The following is a 24,473-nucleotide window of genomic DNA, read 5'->3' as shown; positions in this document are numbered from 1 at the left end:
ATTCTCCCTGTGACCCTGCATAAATCCCTGATTTATCAAAAGGACTGGTTCTGTTAAGAAACACTCTAAAGAGGTAACTATAATGATGTGGAATCTACCAGTGAGTCATGTTAGAAACACTAAAATTTCCACTGCGATCATTTTATTCGACATGTAAGAGTGCATGGCATATGGTAGACACATCATATTCACTTAACTAATTTATCTCATTTTGCCTAGTTTTCCCCCCCTTCTTATGGAATCAGTTTTTATTCCCTAAAGAAAACTTATTCCCTTTGCTAGGCTTGTCTAGTTGGGCTTAATGTTCTGCAAGCTGTTTCCTCTCTTCACTGAGCATTACTTAAATTTAATGGCTCCTTGGAAACAACCAGAAAGCTATGACCACTACCAATTCCCCATTTCCACTTTTATTATGAAAGAATGCTAGACAGAGTTATGTGCTCTGATTTCAGATGCTGATTCCACAATAGAAATCAGATGACCTTGGTATATCCCTTAAGTCTTCATACTTCCCCACTATCAATCAAGTAAGAATACCTTCTCTGTACACAAGGCTATTGTGATGCAGAATAGCTGAAAGACACCTCTTTCCTTTCAGAGATGAGACTTACAAAATCGGTAACTGGTCTGCCTAGTTAGCTTGGTCATCAGTGTAGTCAGTCTGCTAACAGAGATTCCACTTTATTTCCTCCTGCATGCCCTCACTCCCCACATATGCTATTAGTCTCTTCCTTACGGTGTTTCCCTAGCTAGGAAAAAGTCAGAAATACGTATTCCAACAGTCTAATGCTTTTTTGCATTTTGGAAACAACTGACAATAATTAACAAGGGTTGGGGCGCCTGGGTGGCTCAGTCGTTAAGCGTCTGCCTTCGGCTCAGGTCACGATCCCAGGGTCCTGGGATCGAGCCCCACATCGGGATCCCTGCTCCGCGGGAAGCCTGCTTCTCCCTCTCCCACTCCCCCGCTTGTGTTCCTGCTCTCACTAACTCTCTCTTTGTCAAGTAAATAAATAAAATCTTAAAAAATAATAATAATAATTAACAAGGGTTTGCAAAATAAAACAAAAGACATGTCTGCTTGCGATTTTCCCAATGCATCCATGTAAATTAGTAGTAAGGTATGACACGAAGGACAGAGTCCTGGAGGGAAAATGAAGAGACTGGAAGTACAGCATCATCCTGTTTCTCCACATGGGATGGGGCACATTTAGTGCTGTCCAGAGGAGGAAGTGTTTCCTGCCCACAAGATCCATCTACCTACTCTGGCTTTCTATATCCTTAATGATTTTCTATTTCTCCTACTGATTGTTGAGAAAGGGCTGGAATCTCCAACGATAATTATAGATTTGTCTATTTTTCCTTTCAGTTCTATAAGTTTTGCTTCATATATTTTGAAATTTCTCTTACTAGGTATGTACATATCTAGGTTAAGTCCTCTTGAAGAACTTATCCCTTTCAAAATGTCTGTCACTGGTAATATTCTTTGCTCTAAAATATACTTGGTATGGTATTAATATAGTTACTTCATCTTTCTCTTGATTTAGTTTTTGCATAGTATATTTTTTCTATCCTTTTACTTTTAAACTATCTGTGTCTTCACATTTAAAATGGGTTTCTTGGGGAGTCAGGCTGGCTCAGTCGGAAGAACATGCAACTCTTGATCTCAGGGTCCTGAGTTTGAGCTCCATGTTGGGTGTAGAGATTACTAAAATAAATAAATAAATAAATGGAAAAAAACCCAGGAAATTTCTAAATAAATTAAATTCAATGGGTTTCTTGTAGACAAATTTTTTCTTACCCAATCTGACAAGCTCTGCCTTTTAACTGGATGCTTAATCTATACTGCCCAATATGGTAGCCATTAGTTGAATGTGACTACTGAGCACTACATTTTTAAAGGAAAGGTAAGATATCCCTTTAATAAAATTTTAATGTTTATTACATGCCCAAATGACATATTTTATATATTACTGTGTTAAGTAAAATATATTATTAAAATTAATTTTACTGGGGTAACTGGGTGGCTCAGTCTGTTAAGTGTTTGCCTTAGGCTCGGGTTGTGATCCCGGGGTTCTGGGATTGAGCCCCATGTCAGGCTCCCTGCTCAGTGGGGAGTCTGCTTCTCCCTCTCCCTCTGCCACTCCCCCCACTTGTGCTCTCTCAAAAAAATAAATAAAAATTTTTTAAAAATTAATTTTACCTGTTCCTTTTTACTTTTCTCAATAGGACTACTAGAAAATTTAAAATTACCTATGTGGCTCACATTATATTTCTATTGTGCATGCTGGGTTAGATCATTTACATTTAATGTGATTATTGATATTGATGGGTTTAAATCTACCATCATGCTTTTTTCCCATTTATCCCATCTGTTCTTTGTATCTTTTTTCTTCTTTTCCTGCCTTCCTTTGGATTTTTTTTTTCCATTTTATCTTCATTATTTGCCTATTAACTCTACCTCTTTTATTTTTATTTTTATGTTTTAGTGGTTGCTCCAGGGTTTATAATATAGGTCTTTACCTTATGACAGTCTATCTTCACATAACATTATACCACTTCATGTACTGTGTTAGAGTACTATGTTCTTCCACTTTCCCCCTGTTATGATTGTCATATTTTACATTATAAACCCCACAATACATTTCTGCTCTAACTAGTCAACTGTCTTACAGAGACATTAAAAAATGAGAGCATTTCCACTGCTCTTCATTGTGTAGACTGAAATTTCCACCTCATTGTTTCCTTCTGCCTGAAGAATATCCTTTAATATTTCTTATAATACAGATCTGCTGGTGGTGCATTCTCTCAGCATTTGTTTGTCTGAAAAAAAAGTATTTTTTGAAAGATACATTTGCTGCATATAGAATATAAGTTGACAAGGTTTTTTTTTTTTCCTCCCTTCAGTACCTTAAAAATGTAGCTACACTGTCTTCTGGCCTACATGTATTTCTGTCTTGTATTCCTCTAGGACATAATGTGTCTCTTTTCCTCTGGTTGCTTTTATTATTTTTCTTTTTATCACTGATTTTCAGCAACTTGATTATTATACTTTTTAGTGTGGTGTCTCTTCTACTTGGGGTATGCTGAATTTCTTGGATCTGTCAGTCTAAGTTTCCAAATTCGGAAAATCTACCATTATTTCTTCAAACGTTTTTTTCTGATACCACTTACACTTCACTTTTCCTTCTGAGACTCTAATTACATGCTCAGAATGCTTGATATTGACCCACAGCTTACATATACTCACCTTTCTTCAACCTTTTTTCTGTTTCATTTGGATGGTTCCTATTGCTGTATCTTCTAGTTCACTAGTTTTTTTCTTCTCTAGTGCCAATGTACTGTTAATCCTACCTCATGTATTTTTCATTTCAGAAACTGTGTTGAAAATCCCTTAGAAGTTCGATTTGGACATCTTCCATTTTTACATCTTTCATTTTTCTTATCATCATGTCAATTTTCCTCTAAATTCCTGAACATATGGGATGTGTTTATAATATCTGTTTTAATACCCTGCCAATGTATGCTAGTTCTGTCATTTTTGTCATTTCTGGGTATTTGTTTTTTCCCTTGTAATAAGTTGCATTTTCCTTTCACCTTGCACGCCTGGTAATATTTGAATAGATGCTGGACACTGTGATTTCATGTTATTGGGTTTTGTTATTAGAATTATGTTTGTATTCCTTTAAATATCATTGGGCTTTTGTTCTGTGATATAGTTAAATCACTTGAGTCAGTTTCAAGCTTTCAAGATTTGTATTTAACTTTGCTATCACAGGTCCAGAGTGGCCTTTATTCTAGGGCCAGTTTGGCCCCACTCCTGAGGTAATATCCTTTTGAGGCCTCTCTTCAATACCACATGATTTTTCTACTCTAACTGGTTGGAATAGGAACTATTGTAAGCACCTGCGCTAGCTCTGAGCTTTGTTCTGATTCCTTCTTTCTGGTGGTTCTTTCTCCAGCCTCTGGTAGTTTCTTCCTATCTATGTACAGATTGGTGCTCAATCAAAGATTTGAGGGAGTCTCTACACATCTCTGGAGCTTTCCCTTTGTGCAGCAACCTTCCCTTCAGTATTTTACCTCACAAATCTTAGCCACTTCCACCTCTCTGAACTCTGGACCATATCTCCTCCACTGAGCAAGACTGGCAGTCACTGCCATGTTCTACCAGCTCTCTACCCTCAACATATCACCCTAGTGAGGTGGGAAATCATCAGCTCATCCCTTTCATTTTCCTTCTGTCAGGGATCTCTGTTATCCACTGTCTGAAAATTGTTGTTTCATGTTTTCTTTAGTTTTCTAGTTAAGCTGAAAGGGTAAACCTGATCCATTTTATTCTACCATGACCAGAAAAAGAAGTCAGATCCATTTCCTTGTATGCCTAAGTAATTTCCATATATTTTTTAAATTTACCTGGTGCCTTACAAAACAACACTTAGGCCCTCTAAGAATAGAATAGTCAGGCCATAAAGCAGAATCATCACGCCACTGGATCACAGAAGTTATCTAATGCAATTGTCAGGAATCAATAAATAATTTTTAGTGCTGACATCCATTTAAAAATATCTCCTTTTTGTTTCTTGTGATTTTCAATCTACTTTTGCAACTAATTCCTCCTCTCTTTAACCCTGGCCTCCTGCCTTTAATTAGGTATTTCTATTAATAACTAATCACCAGACCTAGTAGAGAAATCCCAATCTATAACATCCTTGGTGTTATCAGCATTCCAGACTCCTTTTGTATTCTTTACAAAGACAGCCAATTCCCACATTCCATTTCTGAGAAGTATCATTTTCGTACGGTGAGTTAAAAACGTCAATCCTATCAATCATCATTAGTCCTTTAAAGCTATACAGAATCTATTCATCTATACATAAATCCATTCATGAAAACATGTTTGAAAGCCTATTTTATAAACAAGCAATGCAGCCTACTCTTTTAGGAAAGAGACAAGAGAAAGGGTAGCCTAATGGCTTTCTGCACATATTCCAAATATAGGACTTCTGAATTTTATTTTCCTTATAAACTAAATCTGATCCCTTTCACTTCCAGGATCTTATATTCCTTGTCTATAAAATGGTAAGAATAATATGCCAGTCACCTTATTTTGGAGAAAGATTTAAAAGCAGCTTATAAAACTGATAGGAGATACAGAGAGAAAAGAAATGGTTATTAATGAAAATATCTATTTGAGGGAAAAACAGGATTAAAGAGAGCACAAAATACTTGCAAAAGATGACTCAGAATTCACAACTGAGAAAAAGAATTATGTATTTTAAAATGAATATGAATACTTGAGGATATCTACTAACTCCTCATCAGAATGTTAGCTTCCCAAAGACAGTAACTTTGAAAGCCTGAGAAGTACAGTACTTTGAAAATGGTGCTTTCCAAAACAGTTATCATCACGGACATGTGAATTGGTACCTGCTTTCAAGGTTAACATTCTAAACTCAGAACACAAGCAATTCCCACAAAAGTTATGGGTAGGTGTGGTAGAGATAAAGTAGAAAAGGAATCTTTCCTTCTCCTCGACTTTTCTGAATAATGTAATTTCCATGAACTTTGCTTGCTAAAAATCCAATCTTTGATGGGCCGAGGGAATGGAAAACATATCCTGATGAATGCCACCTCTGTAAGGGATCTCACCAAGGTAACTGCCACAGTAAACAGCAGGGACTCAGCTCATACCCTACTCATTGCTGCCCTCTAGGAGGCTCTGCATAATTTACAATGAATGGGCTACAATCCCTATAGAATAACTGATCCCTTCCCATTTAGCAGTGGCAGGCAGAAACTGGCAAGAAACCACAGATTAATGTCTTCAAATCAAAAACATTTAATTGATGGATACTTTTGACTGCCCTTGATTTCCATTTTGCACTTCGATCTAGTGAACTTTTTTTTTTCCTGTTATGTGATCCAGTGTTCTAATATCACTATTCTGAGCCAAAAGAAGCAAGGGTGATTTCCCCTAATGCAAGACAGTATCAAACCATACCTTCCTTACCATTCTTGGTCAAAGATATTATTCAGGGAATGATGAACTTCTGAAACCTATATTTTATTTTATTATTATTTTTTTTAAGATTTTATTTATTTATTTGACAGAGAGACACAGCGAGAGAGGGAACACCAGCAGGGGGAGGGGGAGAGGGAGAAGCAGGCTCCCCGCCGAGCAGGGAGCCCGATGTGGGACTCGATCCCGGGACTCCAGGATCATGACCTGAGCCGAAGGCAGTCGCTTAACCAACTGAGCCACCCAGGCGCCCCTATATTTTATTTTTTAAGAGTTTATTTATTTATTTGACAGTAAGCAAACACAAACAGAGGGAGCGGCAGAGGGAGAGGAAGAAGCAGGCTCCCCACTGAGCAGGGAACCTGATGTGGGGCTCAGTCCCAGGACCCTGAGATCATGACCTGAGCCAAAGACAGCTGCTTAACCAACTGAGCCACCCAGGCACCCCTGAAATCTATATTTTAGAAGCTGATCAGTGGCAAAGAGAATGGGGTAGTCTAGCTGCCCCCAGAGAAAATCAACATGCTGGGCATGGCATATGGCTCTCAAATTCTATACATCTAACCCTAAGACAGGATCCAATTTAGGATTCTGAGGCAGTATAATATAACAGATAAGACTCAATGTTTGGGTCTAAATCCTGGCTCTGCTACTTACTGGCCATATAACCTTGAAAGTTTCTTAATCTTTCCATGCTTTGTTTCTTCATCTATAAAATAGAAATGGTTAAACTACAGTGTATACCTCCAAGGTTTGTGGTGACTATTATATAAATAGAACACATAAAACACTTACAATAGTGCCCAACATGATGTAAATGCTCAATAGATGTTAGCAAATATTATTATTTGGAAGATCCTAAGCAGATTATAGATATCTAGAATACCTAGTGCTTATTATACTGAGTATCTAAAAATCTTCCACAGCTGTAAAGTTTTGAGTATATCCAAAATATCAGGCAGGGATGCTTCTACTGGGCCTAAGAAAGGAAGCAAGCACTTAGAGAAAAAAACGCAACCCTGTTCTCTTCTTTTGCTGTGAAAAATATCCTTCTGAAATAAAACAGGCTCCTCCAGGTTTAAGAATGGGGACAGATTAGTTAAAAGACTGTAGTGTAATTAATCTACTTAAAATTATTGGCAGGAGCTGAGGGCCATAGCTTTCTTTCAACCCAGTACATCAAATATTTAATAATATAGCTTTTTCAATATCAGTATGTTTAATAACATAGCTTTTTCAATATCATATATAAATGTAGGCTATTTTAGAAAGCTTACCTCTCATAACCTAGGTGACCTAGAACATACCGATGAAAAAGGAAATAGAAATGGAAGCCCTGATGGAAATCCCAAAGTTCTTTCATGCTGCATCATAGTCAGAGCTATTAAATATTTGCTCAGAAGATGTGAACTGCAGGCTAGGTGCCTTAAAAAGAGTGAGATTGAATGTCCTCTCCCTCAGTGTCTAAATCTTCCATACATAACAAGGTAAATCAGCAGTTCTCAGACTCAAAGGTATATTAAAAAAAAATCAACTGAGGTACTTGTTTAAAATGCGTTTCTCCACCACACTGTCTCATACTCAGGAGAATGGACAAACCTAGGAGAGCCGATTCTATGGAGGTCATCTGAGGACCACACTTCGAGAAACAGTGAGATAATGCCTTGATTTAGTTTCCACTTAATGCTCACTTACTATCTGAATATAAAAACAGGTGCGAGATTACCTCATCATTGAGCCAGTTCAGATGGTTTAGAGTTTGAATATCTTTGCGTGTAATGGTTAAGCGGAATGCTTCACTCAGAACTTCATCCTGGTTACCATTACGAAATACATTCTTTATTTCTTTCTCCATTTCCTAGGGAACCAAGAGGTACCAGAGATGAAGCCTGCAGGGCTACAGACACACTAAATTTCTCACCATGCCCCATATAATCCCCAGACTATATTTATCAGTAATCAACTGTTCACTCCTAACATTTTGGTTTGGATTCTATTCCTTCCAGTAATCTCCTGGGTTACTTCCTTTCATCCTGTCTTGTCCTCCCTTCTCATTTGCAGCACAACATTTCAGACCCTTCTTTCTTTTATTCCTAAGTCTGAAATAACCTTCTGCTATCAAATTTTCTAAGTCCACAAGAAGACCTAATTATATTTCATATCTTTGGTCTGCACAATTTCCTAATAAATAGAATCTTTCCCAAAAGGTAGGAAGGGGATAAAGGTAGTGTCTTCAGACACATTTTCCTAGAAAAATTTGGGCTTTTTAAATGTAAATTTTGGAATCCAGCACAACTACAATAAATGTGTTATACTTACCAGCTATATGATAGTTTTTCAAACAGAAGAATGGATTAAGGAACAGATTATCTTAAAATGTACAAAGATTTTTGTATAGATTTTTTTCTACTTAAAAAAAATAGTAAGCCTCAGCTTACTATTTGATGTCAAACTATTGTACACATACATTAAAAGTAAAAATGTACATAAAATGAAGCACAAATTAAATTTTTTTTCACTTAAGTCGTGAAAAGCCACCCACAATTCTTTCCTCAATTTCCAATAATCCTTTAAAAAGAAAGCCAAGATTGGTATTGTAATACAAATGAAAGCAGGGGTATGCAATACAATTTAAATGCCAGGTGTTCTATTACTTCTATGTTTGAAATTCATTCAAAGTATTTTTTATAAACACACTTGCTAGCACAAGAATCTGTAGTATGTAATTTACCTCTGTGATTTCAGGAAATTCATCTTCACTATCAGTTAATTTATGACCTTTCTTTTCTGTTTCTTGGGTGATCGTGACAGGGATCTCCTTTTCAAGTGGCACACGAAGATGCAGTTCTACTGAATCATGTACTGAGTGTTCCTGTTCCTGTAATCTCTGCAAAAAAGAACTTTAGAATAAGTGGGATAAGGAAAACTACTACTTGTCTACATACACTGAGTAGGACCAGCTGGAGAGACTAAGGACATACACTAATCATATAATGCTATGCTACCATAACATCTTGCAATTACAATAGCTTTGATCCCAAATCCAGGTAATCTTCCAAATTAGTTTCAACTTGGATGTACTATTTACTTACAACCTTATCCCCCGTTTTTTGTTTACCTGGTTTTGAAGCTGTAATGCCAGTGCTTTCTGCTCTTCAATATGGCGCAATCTCTCCCGTGCTCGAGAATCATAAACACTAGTTCTAGGAAATGAAAAGGAACAGGACAAAAATGCAGACCACCATCTTAGCATCAGGCACATTGTTAATGCACAGTGAACATTAAATATAAAACCCTCATACAGAAAATCTAAAATCCTTACACTAAACTTATCGCTACACTACACTTACATTTTAAGACAGAGTGAAACCATATGGTGTTATTAAAATTATCCTATTTTTATTGAAATGATGAAAATTATTAGTTTATTGCTAAATGTGAACAGGTGACTTTTGTGGATATTTGTAAATGTGTAGTTTTTGTTTTTGTTTTTTTTAAAGCATGCTTCTAAGATTACAGAGAAACTAAAGCTTCATTCTAGAAACCCAAAAATGAGACTGTATCCCAAAGGAGCAAATAATACAAGATATCATTGAGGTTTCAATTCAAATATTTATGATCCAAAAGAAAAAATATGAGTTTATTTTTTTTCTCTAAAAAAATGAACAAGACCAGGGATTTGGATAACTCCAAGTGAGTTATTGAAACTGGAGACTAAAAACTCAGTAATTTTGCAAACTCCAGAAATGTGAATTTTTCACTAAATTAGTTTTATCAATGTGAAAATAAGGGCATTTATTTTCCTTTCTATGTAATATCTAACTTTGAAAGTTTTCCAATTCAATTTAGTTTCAGCAATTGTTACATATTTAATAAACCTGAGCACAGAAACGTCCCAACCCCAATAGAATTCTAAAAACCCAACAACTTAAAAGTTGTTTTATAAATAAACATTAAGTAGGGAATCTTTACTGATTAAATATAGGTAGGGTGATTGGCTAATTGACTACTTCTAACTGGAAAGGAAGTGATGGAGAAGGAAAAATGATACCAAAAATAACAACTTACAATTCTTTGATCCACAGCTCTGCCTGGAAAAAAGTAGGACTATGGGTGGGGAAAAAATACGACAAATGAGCAGGAGGCTTATAAGAAAATTCAAATATTTTCACCAAGAAAATCAATCATTTAAATAATTTACAAGAATACTTTATATGTATGCAATAAATAAAAAGTCGAAAAGCACATAAGATAATTGCAACTAGGAACTAAAGGAATACAAGTATGAGTTATTTGCACACATACTAGTTAAAAAGATGACCCAAAGTTCAGCAGAGAAATTAACTGTAACATAGCCCTTTACTTGCACGAGAGACCAATACGATGTGAAAGAGTACATCACTTGCCAAGAGAATATATTAACCTAGAACATGACTCCTCCCAAATGGTTCAGATTAACAGATTTATTAATGATTTAGTCAAATCTTGGACTTCTTGTCAGTCTACTTGAATCAAAATATTTTCAACCAAATCATACTGGACAATGAAAATCCCCACCCACACAAGAGTCCTTATCAAATGGCTAGTGAGCCAATGAATCAAAGTGGAAAATCAGCAACACAACTCCACTCCAAAGATGAGCGACCAATTCTATTCCACACAGCTCTTGCTGACAGTCCAAATGAATAATGCTTAGCAAAAGACTCCCAGGCATGTTCTCTCTCCTAGAGCCGCTTGCTCTTCTCAAATGTCCTCATCTCCTTGCCAATCCCTAACTGAAGGATCTCTCACAGAAGCAAACAGAAGAGTGAACACTTTTCCAAAGAAAACCCTTAGATACATAGAACAAGTAAAGAGAACAAAGCATTAAATTGAGAGTTAAGAGACCTGGATCTCCTGGAGTGGTCCCTGATTCACTTTGTGACTTTGACCAAGTCACTTCATTTCCATGGGTCTTAGTTCCAGATTTGTAAAATATGGAAATCAGAGTCCCTTTCAGTTCTTCAACTGCTACAGTCTGTCCTAGTGAAGGCAAGAAAAAGGACTCAAGAGGGTATCCCTTGCTCCTTAGCCTACTTTTTGGAATCAGTATTCCCCATCATCCTTAGACTAGGATTTGGCAATGAAAATGCTGTTCTATTGCCTCCCCACTGTCACTGAGGTTAATAAAGGGAAAACACACAAGTAGTGGCTTACACCCTTGGCACAGTGAATGTGATGTAACAACCACGACAGAAAGCCACAGAGATCAGTGGTAGCACTGTGAGGGGCCTACTGTGTGACACTAAAAACAAATAAACATGAAAACACATTTACTGCACAATATAAAGAAGTGACAAGAATTGCCCAGAATTTCATGGTATTGGATCATGCTATTGAAATTTGTCTGCTTCCTTATTAGACCATAAGCTTAATGAGGATAGGAATTTTTGTGTTTTGTACTTACTACCATATCCTCTGCACCAAGAATAGTGCTTGGCAGACAGCAGGTACTCAGTGCTTCCTGAATAAATGAATACTGTAAGGGAAAAGTACTGCTCTTCAATGGATCAAGGTATTTGCTGGCGTAGGAAAGTAAAATGCAAGGGAAAAAGCAAAATCCTTTTGCTTTTCAAAGAGATTATACATTATTTTTCATATGACTGAAGCATACAGTAATAACTAAAACAACTTAGGAGCACCTACTCAGTGCTCTGTGTGAAATTCTGCTTTAGAGGTTTTCTAGGAGTTAAGCCTCATGATAATTCTCATACTAGTTAAACCTCAATATAATATGTAATAAGGAATTATTACTTATAGTGCACAGAAAAGGAAATCGAGGTTCAGAGGATAATCTGTTTTGGAAGTCAGGATTAGAAACTATGTCTGTCCAATTCCAAAGACTGTGTTTTCTAACTCTTGCAATGTGCCTTTCAATAAACCAAAGCCTTAAACCAATAGGGAAATGATGAGTACTTGAGCTGCTCAAGAGAGCATTTGAGGCTTTCTAGGAAATGCATGGTTTTTTTTGTTTGTTTGTTTTTGTTTGTTTTTTATTTTATTTTATTTTATTTTTTTAAAGATTTTATTTATTTATTTGACAGAGAGAGAGATAGCGAGAGCAGGAACACAAGCAGGGAGAGTGGGAGAGGGAGAAGCAGGCCTCCTGCCGAGCAGGGAGCCCGATGTGGGACTCGATCCCAGGACCCCGGGATCATGACCTGAGCCGAAGGCAGACGCTTAATGACTGAGCCACCCAGGCGCCCCAGGAAATGCATGTTTAACAAAGATTTGTTTACTAAGTACCCATCACGTGCCAGGCACTATGATCAACATTAGGTGATTAGTGCAAAGGTATTACTAATGAACAAGATATAGGGATAAAAGTACTGGAAGAAAAGGCTAATGCTATCTGGAGGAGTCAGAGAAATGTCTTGAGGAGAAAATAACACCTGAATCAGATTCTGTGAAGCAAAACAAGAGTTTAACAAGTGGACAAGGAGAGAAAGAAAATTCCAGGGGTTAGGATCAGCATGTACAATGGCACAAAAACAGGAAACAGCATGGCATATTCGGGGAAATAAGGGCAGATCTTCAATGCTACACCTTAACCAAGAGGCAGTAGTGGGAGATTAAGAATAAAAAGCCAATCAACCAAGCCTTGGGAGAGCAGGCTCCAACTGCAATAAACAGCATTATTCAATCAGCCTTCCCCAACAGACCATTTCTCCCTCCATCTCATTCTTCAGGCATCACTAAGAGAAATCTTCCATAAAGGAAAGGCACACTGGGTAAAGAGCCATTAAAGAACTAAAAGCACTCTTTACATGAGACCGACTTTTTCCCAAGAAAGAATACCTACTTTTGTGTATATGTGTGAAAACACTTTTATAAATGCTTTTTGTGTATGTTAACCTTCACGCAATTCAATAAATAGTAAGGCATTAATACTAGCATTTTTATTGATAAGGAAACTAAGGTTCAGAAGAGTAACTTGCCCAAAGTTACATGATGCCTGGACAAGATCAAAACCCAGGTCTGACTCAAGAAAAAAAAATGTATAAAGAATAAGAACTCCAAACTTTAAAGTCTCCTTGAGAAAGTACAACAGAGAATTTTTCTTTAAAAATCTAAAATTCAGGGCATAGAGGAGAGCCACAAAGAAGTATAGAAACTGAGGTGAGAAAGAACATTTCATTATCCCTAATTCCTCAATGGAAAACTGATACTATTATCATTTCAGCAATTGAAACAGCAATGGCAAAGAAACTACGATCTAAGTAGTAACCGACTGAATTACAGAGCAAAAAGTTTCACATAGAAGTCAAGTATCATATAGAAGATCACATTTGAATTGAGACTTAAAAGACAAGAAAGAGACTCCTGCTTCTTTAGATAGACAAGTTGAGGTGGGGGCGGGGTACATACCAGGCAGAAGGAACACTGACTATGAAGGTAAGTAAGTACATATTATATTATAGTTCAGCATGTAATAAACACACAAAAGACTCCCATCTTCCCATATGGCTCCTCCTCTCACCTCCATCACACCTCCCCTCAAATGTTCCTTATCAGACTTGCCATGACCACCCAGATAAACTGTGCCCCCTTAACCCTGTCCATATGTTACCCTGCTTTATTTTTTTTCACATTTATCACTACCAGACATATATGTTTATCTATTTGTTCATTATTTGTCCCCCCATCTTTTTCCTTACACCTCTTATAACCGGAATGTAAGCTCCTTGAGTGCAAGGCTTTCATTTTGTTCACTGCTATTAGCCTCAGTGTGTGTATCAGGACCTGGCACACGTAAGTTGTCAATAAATACTTGTTAAAGGAAAGAATGTGTGATAGGAAGTGAGGCATGTGGAGGAAATGTTTTATATACCATATTAAGGAGTTTGGGCTTGACTCTATGTCTGATAGCCCACTCTTGTGGGAATTTAATGAATAATCAGATGTGCATTTTTAAAAGACCACTCTGGTTGCAGAATGGAAGATGTAAAAGAACAGGCAAAGAATGGATCTGAGAACATGGTGGAAGATGTAATGAAGCACAACAAGGAGGCCAGAGGAAGAAGACCAATTTGAAAGTCACTGAAATAATTCAAATAACACAGGCAAGAGGTCTGAACTGAGGCAGTCTGACTTTTATATTATGTAACTCTTAGTGAAGAAATTGTGATTAAAGAGAAGAAAAAGAAAATATGTCAAGAATGTCCTTTTTCCAAAGCTTACCTGGGAGTTGGAGTCTGGGAATCTTTCACTTTGAGTAAAATCACAGAGTCTGATCCTAAAAAAGAAACACAAGAGCATATCATTATTAATAAAATCCTACACAGTTATACACTCTAGATGTTTGTAGTCTAAGTTCCCATACTTTGTTATATTCTATTTTCACAAAAATAATGCAGCATAAGGACAAAGGTAGGATGGAAGAGAAAGAGAGGCAGGTCCATTTTCACTGAGCCAGAAAAAGGGCTTAGTGAAGAGCTTGCCTCACAAAGAAAGCAGTTATTCTTAAATACAAGTATATATATGCCCTTCATCATCTACTCCTGGGCTGTGCTTGATTCCTGTGCTGCAGCTTTCTGTTCCTGGGGAACAAGAACAAGCCAAGATTTCTCAAAAGTCTTTAGTTCATGAACTACCATGAGACTGAATAAGGTGAAAGAAAGGAGGGGGAACGGAAAGTAGAAAGATAACTACAGAAGTAGCAGAGTCTAAAAAGTACAAATTCTATCATTTCATCATTTATTTTCGGTGTTCATAAAGGCAGGAATTGTGTCCTTCTAGAGGATCATGTCCTAATCTAAATGATTAGAACCTCATTTAGAATATTTATTAAATGGTACAAGAAAAGTAATGAAACACTTCAATGGACTACAGTATATTTCAGTTTAGTTGCATCTAAGCCTTTGTCATACAACTTATGTTTCTGAGGTTAAAGGCTTTTTTTAATGGTAGTTCCCAGTAAACCATCTCACAAAATTTTATAAAGGTTTTCATGAATACGTGTAGCTATAAGATGATGCCACCAACAATTTTAATCCCCAAGTGAAAATTTTAAGAAAGTGAGGAATATCTTAAAAAAAAAAAACAATAAACAATCTGAGGAAGGAGGGAAGAGCCTTAGAGATTGATCTATCAAAAGATCCCTAATGTCGGGCACCTGGGTGGCTCAGTTGGTTAAGCGACTGCCTTCGGCTTAGGTCATGATCCTGGAGTCCCGGGATCGAGTCCCGCATCAGGCTCCCTGCTCAGCAGGGAGTCTGCTTCTCCCTCTGACCCTCCCCCGTCTCATGTGCTCTCTCTCTCTCTCTCATTCTCTCTCAAATAAATAAATAAAATCTTAAAAAAAAAAAAAATCCCTAATGTCTAACCACTTACGCTAAAACTTAAGTTATATACCCCAAAATACATACTATCATAAATACACACAACACATAGCTAAAGAAGGGGAAAACTAAGCAAACAAAGAAAATTATAGAAAACCTTCATTAACTGGAATGCTAAGAGTCTGGCTTTTTTGGTTAGCTGAAAATTAGGTAGAAAACTCTTTTTGGGGCACCTGGGTGGCTCAGTCGGTTAAGCGTCTGCCTTCAGCTCGGGTCATGATCCCAGGGTCCTGGGATCAAGCCCTGCATTGGGCTCCCTGCTCAGCAGGGAGTCTGCTTCTCCCTCTGACCCTACTCCCTCTTGTGCTCTCTCTCTCACTCTCTCTCTCTCTGAAATAAATAAAATCTTTAAAAAACAAACAAAAAAACCTCTTTTTGTTTCTGAAATTTGCTGATGACCATTCTAAAACCATAAACCTACTATATAGGTTTTTTAAGTATTACCTGGTTAAGAACTTTTACTTCAATACTTAATTGATGTTCCAAAACTCTTAGAACTTCAGAGTACTTAATGGTCAATGTAAAGTACTAAAAACAGAGAAAGTACTGAAGTAATTGGGCTGACTGTGCTCTGACTCTAGACTCTGCTCAGGAAGTTCATCTTTTAAGTAAAATATATGAAATCATTTGCATCTCCATGTAAGAAAAAAGTAAGTTACTTGCAGGTTTAGTTTATTTGTGGTATAGCTAACTGAATTATATGTATTTAAAGTTTCTTATATGTTAATTAAGTTACATGCATATTACAACCTTGCCTATGATTCACACAGATCCCATAAACAGTTAACTGGCTATTAGGATTGAAAATATAGTTATACAGGGTGCCTGGGTGGCTCAGTTGGTTAAGCGACTGCCTTCGGCTCAGGTCATGATCCTGGAGTCCCAGGATCGAGTCCCGCCATCAGGCTCCCTGCTCGGTGGGGAGTCTGCTTCTCCCTCTGACCTTCCCCCGTCTCATGCGCACTCTCTCTCTCTCATTCTCTCTCTCAAATAAATAAAATCTTTAAAAAAAGAAAATATAGTTATACAAAACCAATTTTACCTTCTGATTGTGCATTTGAAGCTGGTAAGTTATCTGGCTGATGTAGAAGAGAGTGGTGATGTTGGGGTTGATGGAGAGGATCAGAATCTTTGGATCCAAATGCCACAACATCTGGGGCATAAGACGATAAGGAATACACACTGTGGGACAGTTGTTCCTGGGTAGTTAAAATGCTAGCAGATCCAGATGATGAAGTATCAGAGCCAATGATCTGAGCGGCACAAGAGTTTCCATTTTTAAACAGTGGGTCTTTCAAAGTACTCTTACTGGAACTAAGACATCGAGATCTAGCAAGAGAAGAATATAGTTTCAATATCAAATAATAAAATGTAGAATTAAATTCATTTGAACTATGTTTCTGTGACTCACAGGTGTAAAGGAAAATGTGTGGTGGGTTTGGCTACAGAAAACTGTTTCCCTGTGACCATCTGTAGCAGCTGTCTGTAAATCTCTCTTTCTTCTTCTTGGACTGTCTATATAAAAAAAAGAAAAAAAAAAAAAAAGAAAAATCTTAGACACACCCAGTGAGGAAAATTTTTTTTTCAAAACAGCATCTAGATTCCCAGAAGTTCTGCCAAAGTTCAGATAGAGTCCCTCAAGATAATTAAGAATTATCATTAGGGATATTCTAGAAAATTATAAGAGGAGTTAAATGAAATAAATACCAGATAGTGTATTTTAGAAAAAAAAAAAAAGAAAGAAAATTATGGGACACATACATAAATAACAGTACAGACAGGCTCTAGGATATGAAACCAGAAGACCAGTAAGCAATCACTTTTGAGTCAACTGATAAGAGTCCCAGAAACAAAATATTTGAGGATCTCTCAATTAGGATTCCAACAAACCCTAGGAGTCCTGACATCTACTAGAAAAACCACAAGGAAGTAACCAGAATAGTCAAAATCAGAGTGGGATACCTTGCTGTTTTCTACTTTATCTAGAGTAGAAATACTCTATATTTTTAAGAGTATAAGTATTTTCCAGAGATGGTTTCCATCTCCAATATTTACTCTTCTTCCTAAGCCCCAGTACTGAATTCATTTATTAACTTGAATACCTACTAAGCACCACTCACTAGAGATATTGCACTGAATAAAATAAAATTCCTTTCCTTATGGAGCTTACATTACCATTAAAGGGAATGGCAAACAAGACTAGTCAGATAGTATGAAAAAATTAAAGATAAGGGAATAGAAAGTGATGGAGGGGAAAGAACAAGAACAGGTAATACCCCTTTAAAAAGGTGGTATTTCAAGAGAAACCTGTATCCGGGGAAGAGGTAAGTAACAGAAATTTGTAAAAGACTATTCCAGGCAGAGGAAGAGCAAATGCAAAGGCCCTGAGACAGGTATGTGCTTGATGTGTTCAAGGAAAAGTGAGGTCAGTGTGAATCAGAAGAGCAGTAAGAAATGAGGTCACTTGGCAGAGAACCAGATTACATATGGACTTGTAACCACAGGAAAGCGTTTATTCTATACTCTTTCCCTGAAGCAGTGGGCTGCATTCACTAAATAATATGCCCTGGTACTTTAAAAAAAAAAAACCTTATATACAGTTTAATACAACCACCCATCTTCACGAAATAATTTTAATGCTTTGTGCCAGGGCTAGCAACACCCTGCACTATGACCCTTCAATATGTGCATAAGCATTTTATTCAATTATAATTATTAAAAGCACAATGAGTTAAGCAACTATCTATGCAAAGGCAAACAGACACTAAGTTTTTTCTTCTTGATCACTGTTTGCTACATAGTAAATTTCAGTCACATTGTCACTATAATATTACTGATCTAACAAGATTCACCTTGAACTGTGAAGCATGACAACTCCCTATGAAAAAGAGCTATCCTTAAATTTGAACAGATGAGTAATAAGGTAAAATTCGTTGAACATTTGGTAGAAAAGTAGTCCCGAGAGAAAAAACAATTTGCAATTTTCTATATGAAGAAAATAAACTCCATTATTTTATCCCTTATACATTAATACTGTATTTAAGATGACAGCAGTTGTTTTTCCTAGTGTTTGTGAAGAGACGGTCTACAGTATTGGGCAGGCACTTCAGTGACAGCACAGGAGTGATAATGGTTAGCAGGTATACATTAATATCAATTACCAAATCTGTAGGTTTTGGCTATTGTACTGGGAAGGACATGAGTATCTGAGACATAAATTTAAAAACTGTAACTACAATAAATGCCTTTTTATTAAAAACTAAATATGTTATTATAAAGGTTCTTTAAGTAGACAGTCTGAGGAATGAAGCTTCATTACAGATTATTAGATTGTAAGAGACTGCCAGCCAACTCCATAGTGATCTATATACAGGAAAGCTGTGTTATCTGGCACTTTAATGAGTGAAATTTTTGAACACCCACCAATGTAAATTTTTTTAAAAGATTTTATTTATTTATTTGTCAGAGAGAAAGAGAGACAGAGGGAGCACAAGTATGAGCAGGGGGAGGGGGCAGAGGGAGAAGCAGACTCCCCGCTAAGCAGGGAGCCCGATGTGGGGCTCGAACCCAGGACCCTGGGATCATGACCTGAGCCAAAGGCAGACATTTAACTGACTGAGCCACCCAGGCATACTCCCACCAATGTAAATTTTGACCCCACTTTCCCACTACACCAAATAACCTAATTCATAACCCACAATACAATGGGGTTAACAGTATGTTGTTTTCAGGAGTGGTAAAATGGAAGGAGTGAAGGCAAATCAGAAGAGTAATACCACCTGGATCATGGAAATTAACTCTTAATTAACCAATCATTTTAGTTCATTTCCACTGTCCTACCAAACTAGATTTTAAAAAGCTTTGACTGTATTATCACATCACAGGGAGGAAAATAAAGCAGAGAAATTGGTGTAAGAGGTTACTCTGCATACCAAGGGAATGTAAAGAAATATCCCCATCATATGAAGACTTCACAAGCACACTGAGAACAGTGACATAGAAAGGATCTTTGCTTGTGGTACCCTACAGACTTCAACTGTAAAAAGTTAAAAACACTTCTCTCCTCCCTCACATCACACGGCAAAATGGTTTTAGAATAAATTTTTATATTTCTAAATAAAACATGAAGAACCAAGGTGCCATTAAGTGACTCAGCTAAAGTAAATTATGACAAATCTAGATTAATTCAATGTAAAGAACTGATTTTTAAAAATCAATTAAACACACACAGGTCACCCACAGATATTTTCCCTAGCTTTTCAAAGAAAAGCGTCTGTCTAAGCCTGAACAACCTCACAGTCATTAGACACCATAAAATGAACAGGAATAGATGTTCTGTATTCCAAATAATTATCTGAGGTCTCTTGAAGCCTCATACTTTCAGTTTCAACTAATTTATAGTCTAAAAAAGAAATTATAGAAAAAAGGTTAAGAACTTTTCACTGTTCTACGCGGTAATTTAAAGGTCACAAGAATTTATCTTCTACTTTAGGCAAAGAAAAAATAGTCCCAGCAACTCTCAAAAGAACATATATAACATCTGGCTTTACCAAAAGAAAATGCAAAAAGGTAAGTCACTTCAAACTTCAAACACAATTCTTTTTTGGAGCATCTGGTACTATAAAGTAAAAGAAAACATCTTTCTCTGTACATTACTTATTAAACTGTTCCTACCGAGTAAGCAAATTAGGAAATTAAGAGGAAAGGAAATAATAATTGGATAATATGTTAAAGTAAAAGAAATTGGCTGATGTTTTAAACATAATAAAGGACCAAGGAAAGTTTAAAACAGTATAAAGATATATAAGGTGCTGAATTCTGTTTTTTAAAAATAGATTTAAAAAATAGATTTTTTGGCAGATTCTTGCATTTAGATGCTTCTGTTAAGAGTCTCCATAAAACTGAACTGTCTGTAAAATTATAAAAATTTAACAGAGAACACAAAATAAATCTTAGAAAACTAGCAAAATCTTTTGTAAATTACTCAAATAACTTCATAAATCTCCCAATTTTGATTCTGTTTAAAATGTATATTATATAGGGCGCCTGGGTGGCTCAGTTGGTTAAGCGACTGCCTTCGGCTCAGGTCATGATCCTGGAGTCCCTGGATCGAGTCCCGCATCGGGTTCCCTGCTTGGCAGGGAGTCTGCTTCTCCCTCTGACCCTCCCCCGTCTCATGTGCTCTCTCTCATTCTCTCTGTCTCAAATAAATAAATAAAATCTTTAAAAAAAAAAATGTATATTATATAAATAAATTTCAACTATCAAAAGTGCATAATTCAACAACTTTAAGTCCAAAATTCTCGGTTATGACAAAATTGTAAAGTCTGTTTTGTTTTTAAAGAATAAAACCACCAGTGTCATCTATTAAGGAAGTCCAACATCCTAAAATGTTGCTCAATATGTTGCAGAGAAGCATGCCTGGAAGCAACATATAAGTGAAAAGAAACTATCTGAGTTTTTACTGTGTTACATTTTTAAAATCCCTAGTATTTTCTCTTTCCCAAACAGAAATCCATATCCTCTAAACAGTGTTAGTTATATTGGAGATACTCTGTATCTGTAGTGTCCAATATGGTAGCCACTTAGCAACGTGTCCAATAGCCAACAGAGTATGTGGCTCATGAGTACTTGAAATGTGGCTAATGTGACTGAGAAACTAAATTTTTTATTTTAACTGAATTAATTTAAGTAGCGCATATGACTAGTGGTTACCCTATTTGACAGTACAGTTCTTTAATAATATCCTTGAATCAGCCATCAGCCAAGTGGTGGTCCAGTCACCACTTACGTATTTCCAAATTCTTCTTTATGTATTTTCTTTAAACTCCTGTTGGAAGACTGAACAGTGCAGTGGTAACATCATGTTAATTTTATAGATGGCTTTAGATTCCTGAAGGTGATAAATCCAGCAGTAAAATTAAAAAATAATTTTCCTTCTTTAACATAAGCAACTGTATCTCCCTTGGAAATCCCAAATATTTTCATGGAAAATAACTTTTCCTCCACTTTGTAAGATCCTACCAGCAAATTCTTTATCCCCTGGGGGAAAAAAGTATTATAATTTTTTTTTTTTAAAGATTTTATTTATTTATTTGAGACAGAGAGAATGAGAGACAGAGAGCATGAGAGGGAGGAGGGTCAGAGGGAGAAGCGGACTCCCCGCTGAGCAGGGAGCCCGATGCAGGACTCGATCCCGGGACTCCAGGATCATGACCTGAGCCGAAGGCAGTCGCTTAACCAACTGAGCCACCCAGGCGCCCCAAAAAGTATTATATTTTAATCTAGATTATCCATACTATCCCAGACTAAATATCTAAATAATCTGTTGATACTTTGATTTAATAAAGTTTGGTCCAATTGTATTATATGGGTGATTCCGTATTCCTATACTACAAGTGAGTCGCTTTTCATAGCAGAATATAGACCTCAAAACAACTGATTGATGCAAAATTTTCTGCATCTCTTGTTGCATGGGATAGGTTCAATCCTTGGCATCTTTTTGGCACTGTAGAAGGAAGGGGAACTCCAGCTTCATGTCCTACATGGGCCAGCCTGTGGCCTGGAGAGTTGAAAATAATCCAGCTGGCCCAAGTCCTCAGGTGGAGGTAGAAGTGAAAAGAGGAGGGGCTGAGTAGTCCAAAGGCCTGTCTGGCTAGTGGGTGAATAGTGGGCTTACAAGGAACACAGATAATCTTAAAAGATCCCGGTAATCTCAGCGGCAGCCGCGTGAGGCAGGGGAGGGTTGGGAGGCCAATATCCAGCCACTATGCTGCTGCTGTCTCCTTCCCCACAAGTCTCTCTGGACCCCACAGGCTGCCCAGGCTCCAGCAGAAGCAACCTCAGTAATCTAAAAATATTATTTATGTAATATCCAATACATACGTGGTACTAAATTCAGTAGTACAAAAGTGAAAGATAAATCTCACTTTTATAACTGTTGCTCAGCTCTCATCACCAAAGCCAACTGCTGCCAGTTTCTCGTCTACCCTTTCTCTACTAAATATGACTTACTACTTCTGCCACCCTCTGCTTAAAATATTTCAGATTCAGTACAAACGTAAAACCAAACAGAATGTATAGCATTTTTTTTTTAGAATGTATAGCATTTTTACTAACCATGTCACAAATAATCACATTTTGCCACTTAAAAGATCTTCATTTCAAATTATCTAATTATTTAGCACAAAATGCTGTATTCTTGACTCCCCAGTCTGTAAGCTCCAATGGGCTGGAACTACACCACTGTGTTGTATAACAGGATGCATACCAGACTAGACTCCAGAAGATCTGGGTTGTAGGCTGGCCATGTACTAGCTGTATGACCTCTGACCTTCACTCTCCGAATACGTATAAAATGTGGATATTACCTCATCTCTACCTATTTCACAGGATTAAAATGATTCAACATAATAATACATGTGGAAAGCATACTGGAAACTCTATATGCTACATAAATGTAAGGTATTGTTATTTATTTGTATCCTCATAGCAAGCAGTCCAAGGCTGACTAGATGCATAATAAATATTTAACAGGTACAAGCACATTCTCTACCACATAAATTATATGCCATATTATATTTACAGAATTGATTTTTTTCCTTTAGGTTTACTGAATGCATATAACAACAAAAGTGTCAACAAAACATCTTTCTTTTGGGGAATATCTATGATCTCAAAAATCTTCTTGCTCATAATGAAGGGACATAAATTATTTTGCTGGCTTCTTGATTTTCTTTTTATACTGAGGGGAAATTGTCCTAATAAGAAATAAGGGCAGGTATTTTATCAAATCCAGCAAGGTTAACAGTTTTGCCACAAGAAACTCGAGTTGAGGAAGGGTCCAAAAAAGAGAGAACAGAGATAGTTTGAGGTATGAGAAGTCATTTAGAAAATACTGAAAATTAAGTCTGCTGCTCAACAAGAATAGAAAACAGTAAGAGAAATGGAAGTCCTGCTAAAATCTCTCTTTAATTTCTTTAGCACAGATGACAGCACTCAAAAAAGTAAGAAATAAAAAGCACAGAAAGGATTAAATGGAATGGTTAATAAACATCGAAATCAGAGGGAACAAATGGCTAAGTACAGGGAAAGATTCTAACCTTTAGCAGCCTTTGTTGCAGGTTTTCCTTACCTCTTCTGCTGTACTAACATGTCGCCTCTGAGTTTTCTTGGGGCTCAAAAGGTTTCGACGACATGAACCACTCCAAGACGGACTTGGAACAGGCTTAATAGGAAAAGATTTTTCATATGCAGACACATGGCAGTGATGGTTTGACTTTCCCGTAAAAGTGTTTGATAATCCACTAAAAAAACAAAAACAAAAACAGAGTTTGTAAGAAAAGAACAGCAAGAAAATCGAACCTAGTGATTTTTACTTTCAGGAAATAACAAAAACCACCAAAGTGTCAACAAAACCAACACCAACAGGCAGAATGAGGGATGTACCATTTGAGGGAAATATACAAGAAATGAGACATGGGTTGCTGCATCAGGTTCGGCCACTTAAGAAGTCCTAGATTGCCATACTATATAATTATCAAACATCCAAAATTGTATTTCTTAGCTTTATAGTTCCTTTGGTCAGGAACCAAAGACCTGCGCAGTATGACAAGTACATCAGGTTAGACTTCTTCAGAAAACCTGGGTCGGAGGGATCTAACGTACACTTTCTATTTACTCGCTGCAGCCTCCTCCCCCAAGTCCTTTGGAGGGAATTTTAGGATTCAATATGCAAAGATGGATAAAGCTGAAGCCTCTCAATGGAGCTTTTAAACTGAATTTTAAAATTTCCTAAAAAAACCAACAGATGGCTCCCTTCCTTCATTAAAGAACAACCAGAAGGCTTTCTCCTAGGCTACATCACTCTTGGTCAATTCTTCCGGCCTACCTCCTCTGGAGGAGACTTTTGTTTTTGTTTCTTTAAACTATTTGTGCACCCCCAATAATAGAAAAAACTGGCAGGAAGAATACTTTTGTGAACTTAAAACCAAGTTTCATCTCTAAGACTAGATTAATAATTTAAAGTTCTTTCTATCTTTCTACGTGGTCTTTTTTATCTGTTACTGCCCAGCAAG

The 24,473-nt window shown here is 36.8% G+C and overlaps 1 protein-coding gene across 4 annotated transcripts in view; it reads right to left on the bottom strand.

Annotated features, from left to right (window-relative positions):
* Window positions 1-24,473, bottom strand: part of SENP1 (SUMO specific peptidase 1) — a 53,574-nt gene that overhangs the window by 12,776 nt on the left and 16,325 nt on the right. For all 4 annotated transcript variants that reach the window (XM_035002780.1, XM_035002781.1, XM_035002782.1 and 1 more), the window contains 8 exons: window positions 23,531-23,702; window positions 16,808-16,911; window positions 16,439-16,725; window positions 14,237-14,291; window positions 10,085-10,123; window positions 9,135-9,219; window positions 8,748-8,903; window positions 7,743-7,874 (listed from right to left, as the gene is read on the bottom strand). In XM_035002780.1, the coding sequence (XP_034858671.1) occupies window positions 7,743-7,874; window positions 8,748-8,903; window positions 9,135-9,219; window positions 10,085-10,123; window positions 14,237-14,291; window positions 16,439-16,725; window positions 16,808-16,911; window positions 23,531-23,702 (1,030 nt within the window). The remainder of the gene's footprint in view (window positions 1-7,742; window positions 7,875-8,747; window positions 8,904-9,134; window positions 9,220-10,084; window positions 10,124-14,236; window positions 14,292-16,438; window positions 16,726-16,807; window positions 16,912-23,530; window positions 23,703-24,473) is intronic.

The sequence above is a fragment of the Mirounga leonina genome, unplaced genomic scaffold, assembly GCF_011800145.1.
Source record: "Mirounga leonina isolate KUSES-001 unplaced genomic scaffold, KU_Mleo_1.0 Mir_126, whole genome shotgun sequence".
NCBI classification, from domain to species: domain Eukaryota; kingdom Metazoa; phylum Chordata; class Mammalia; order Carnivora; family Phocidae; genus Mirounga; species Mirounga leonina.
Note: the sequence above shows the minus strand (reverse complement) of the source record. Positions and strands in the feature narration are given on the sequence as shown.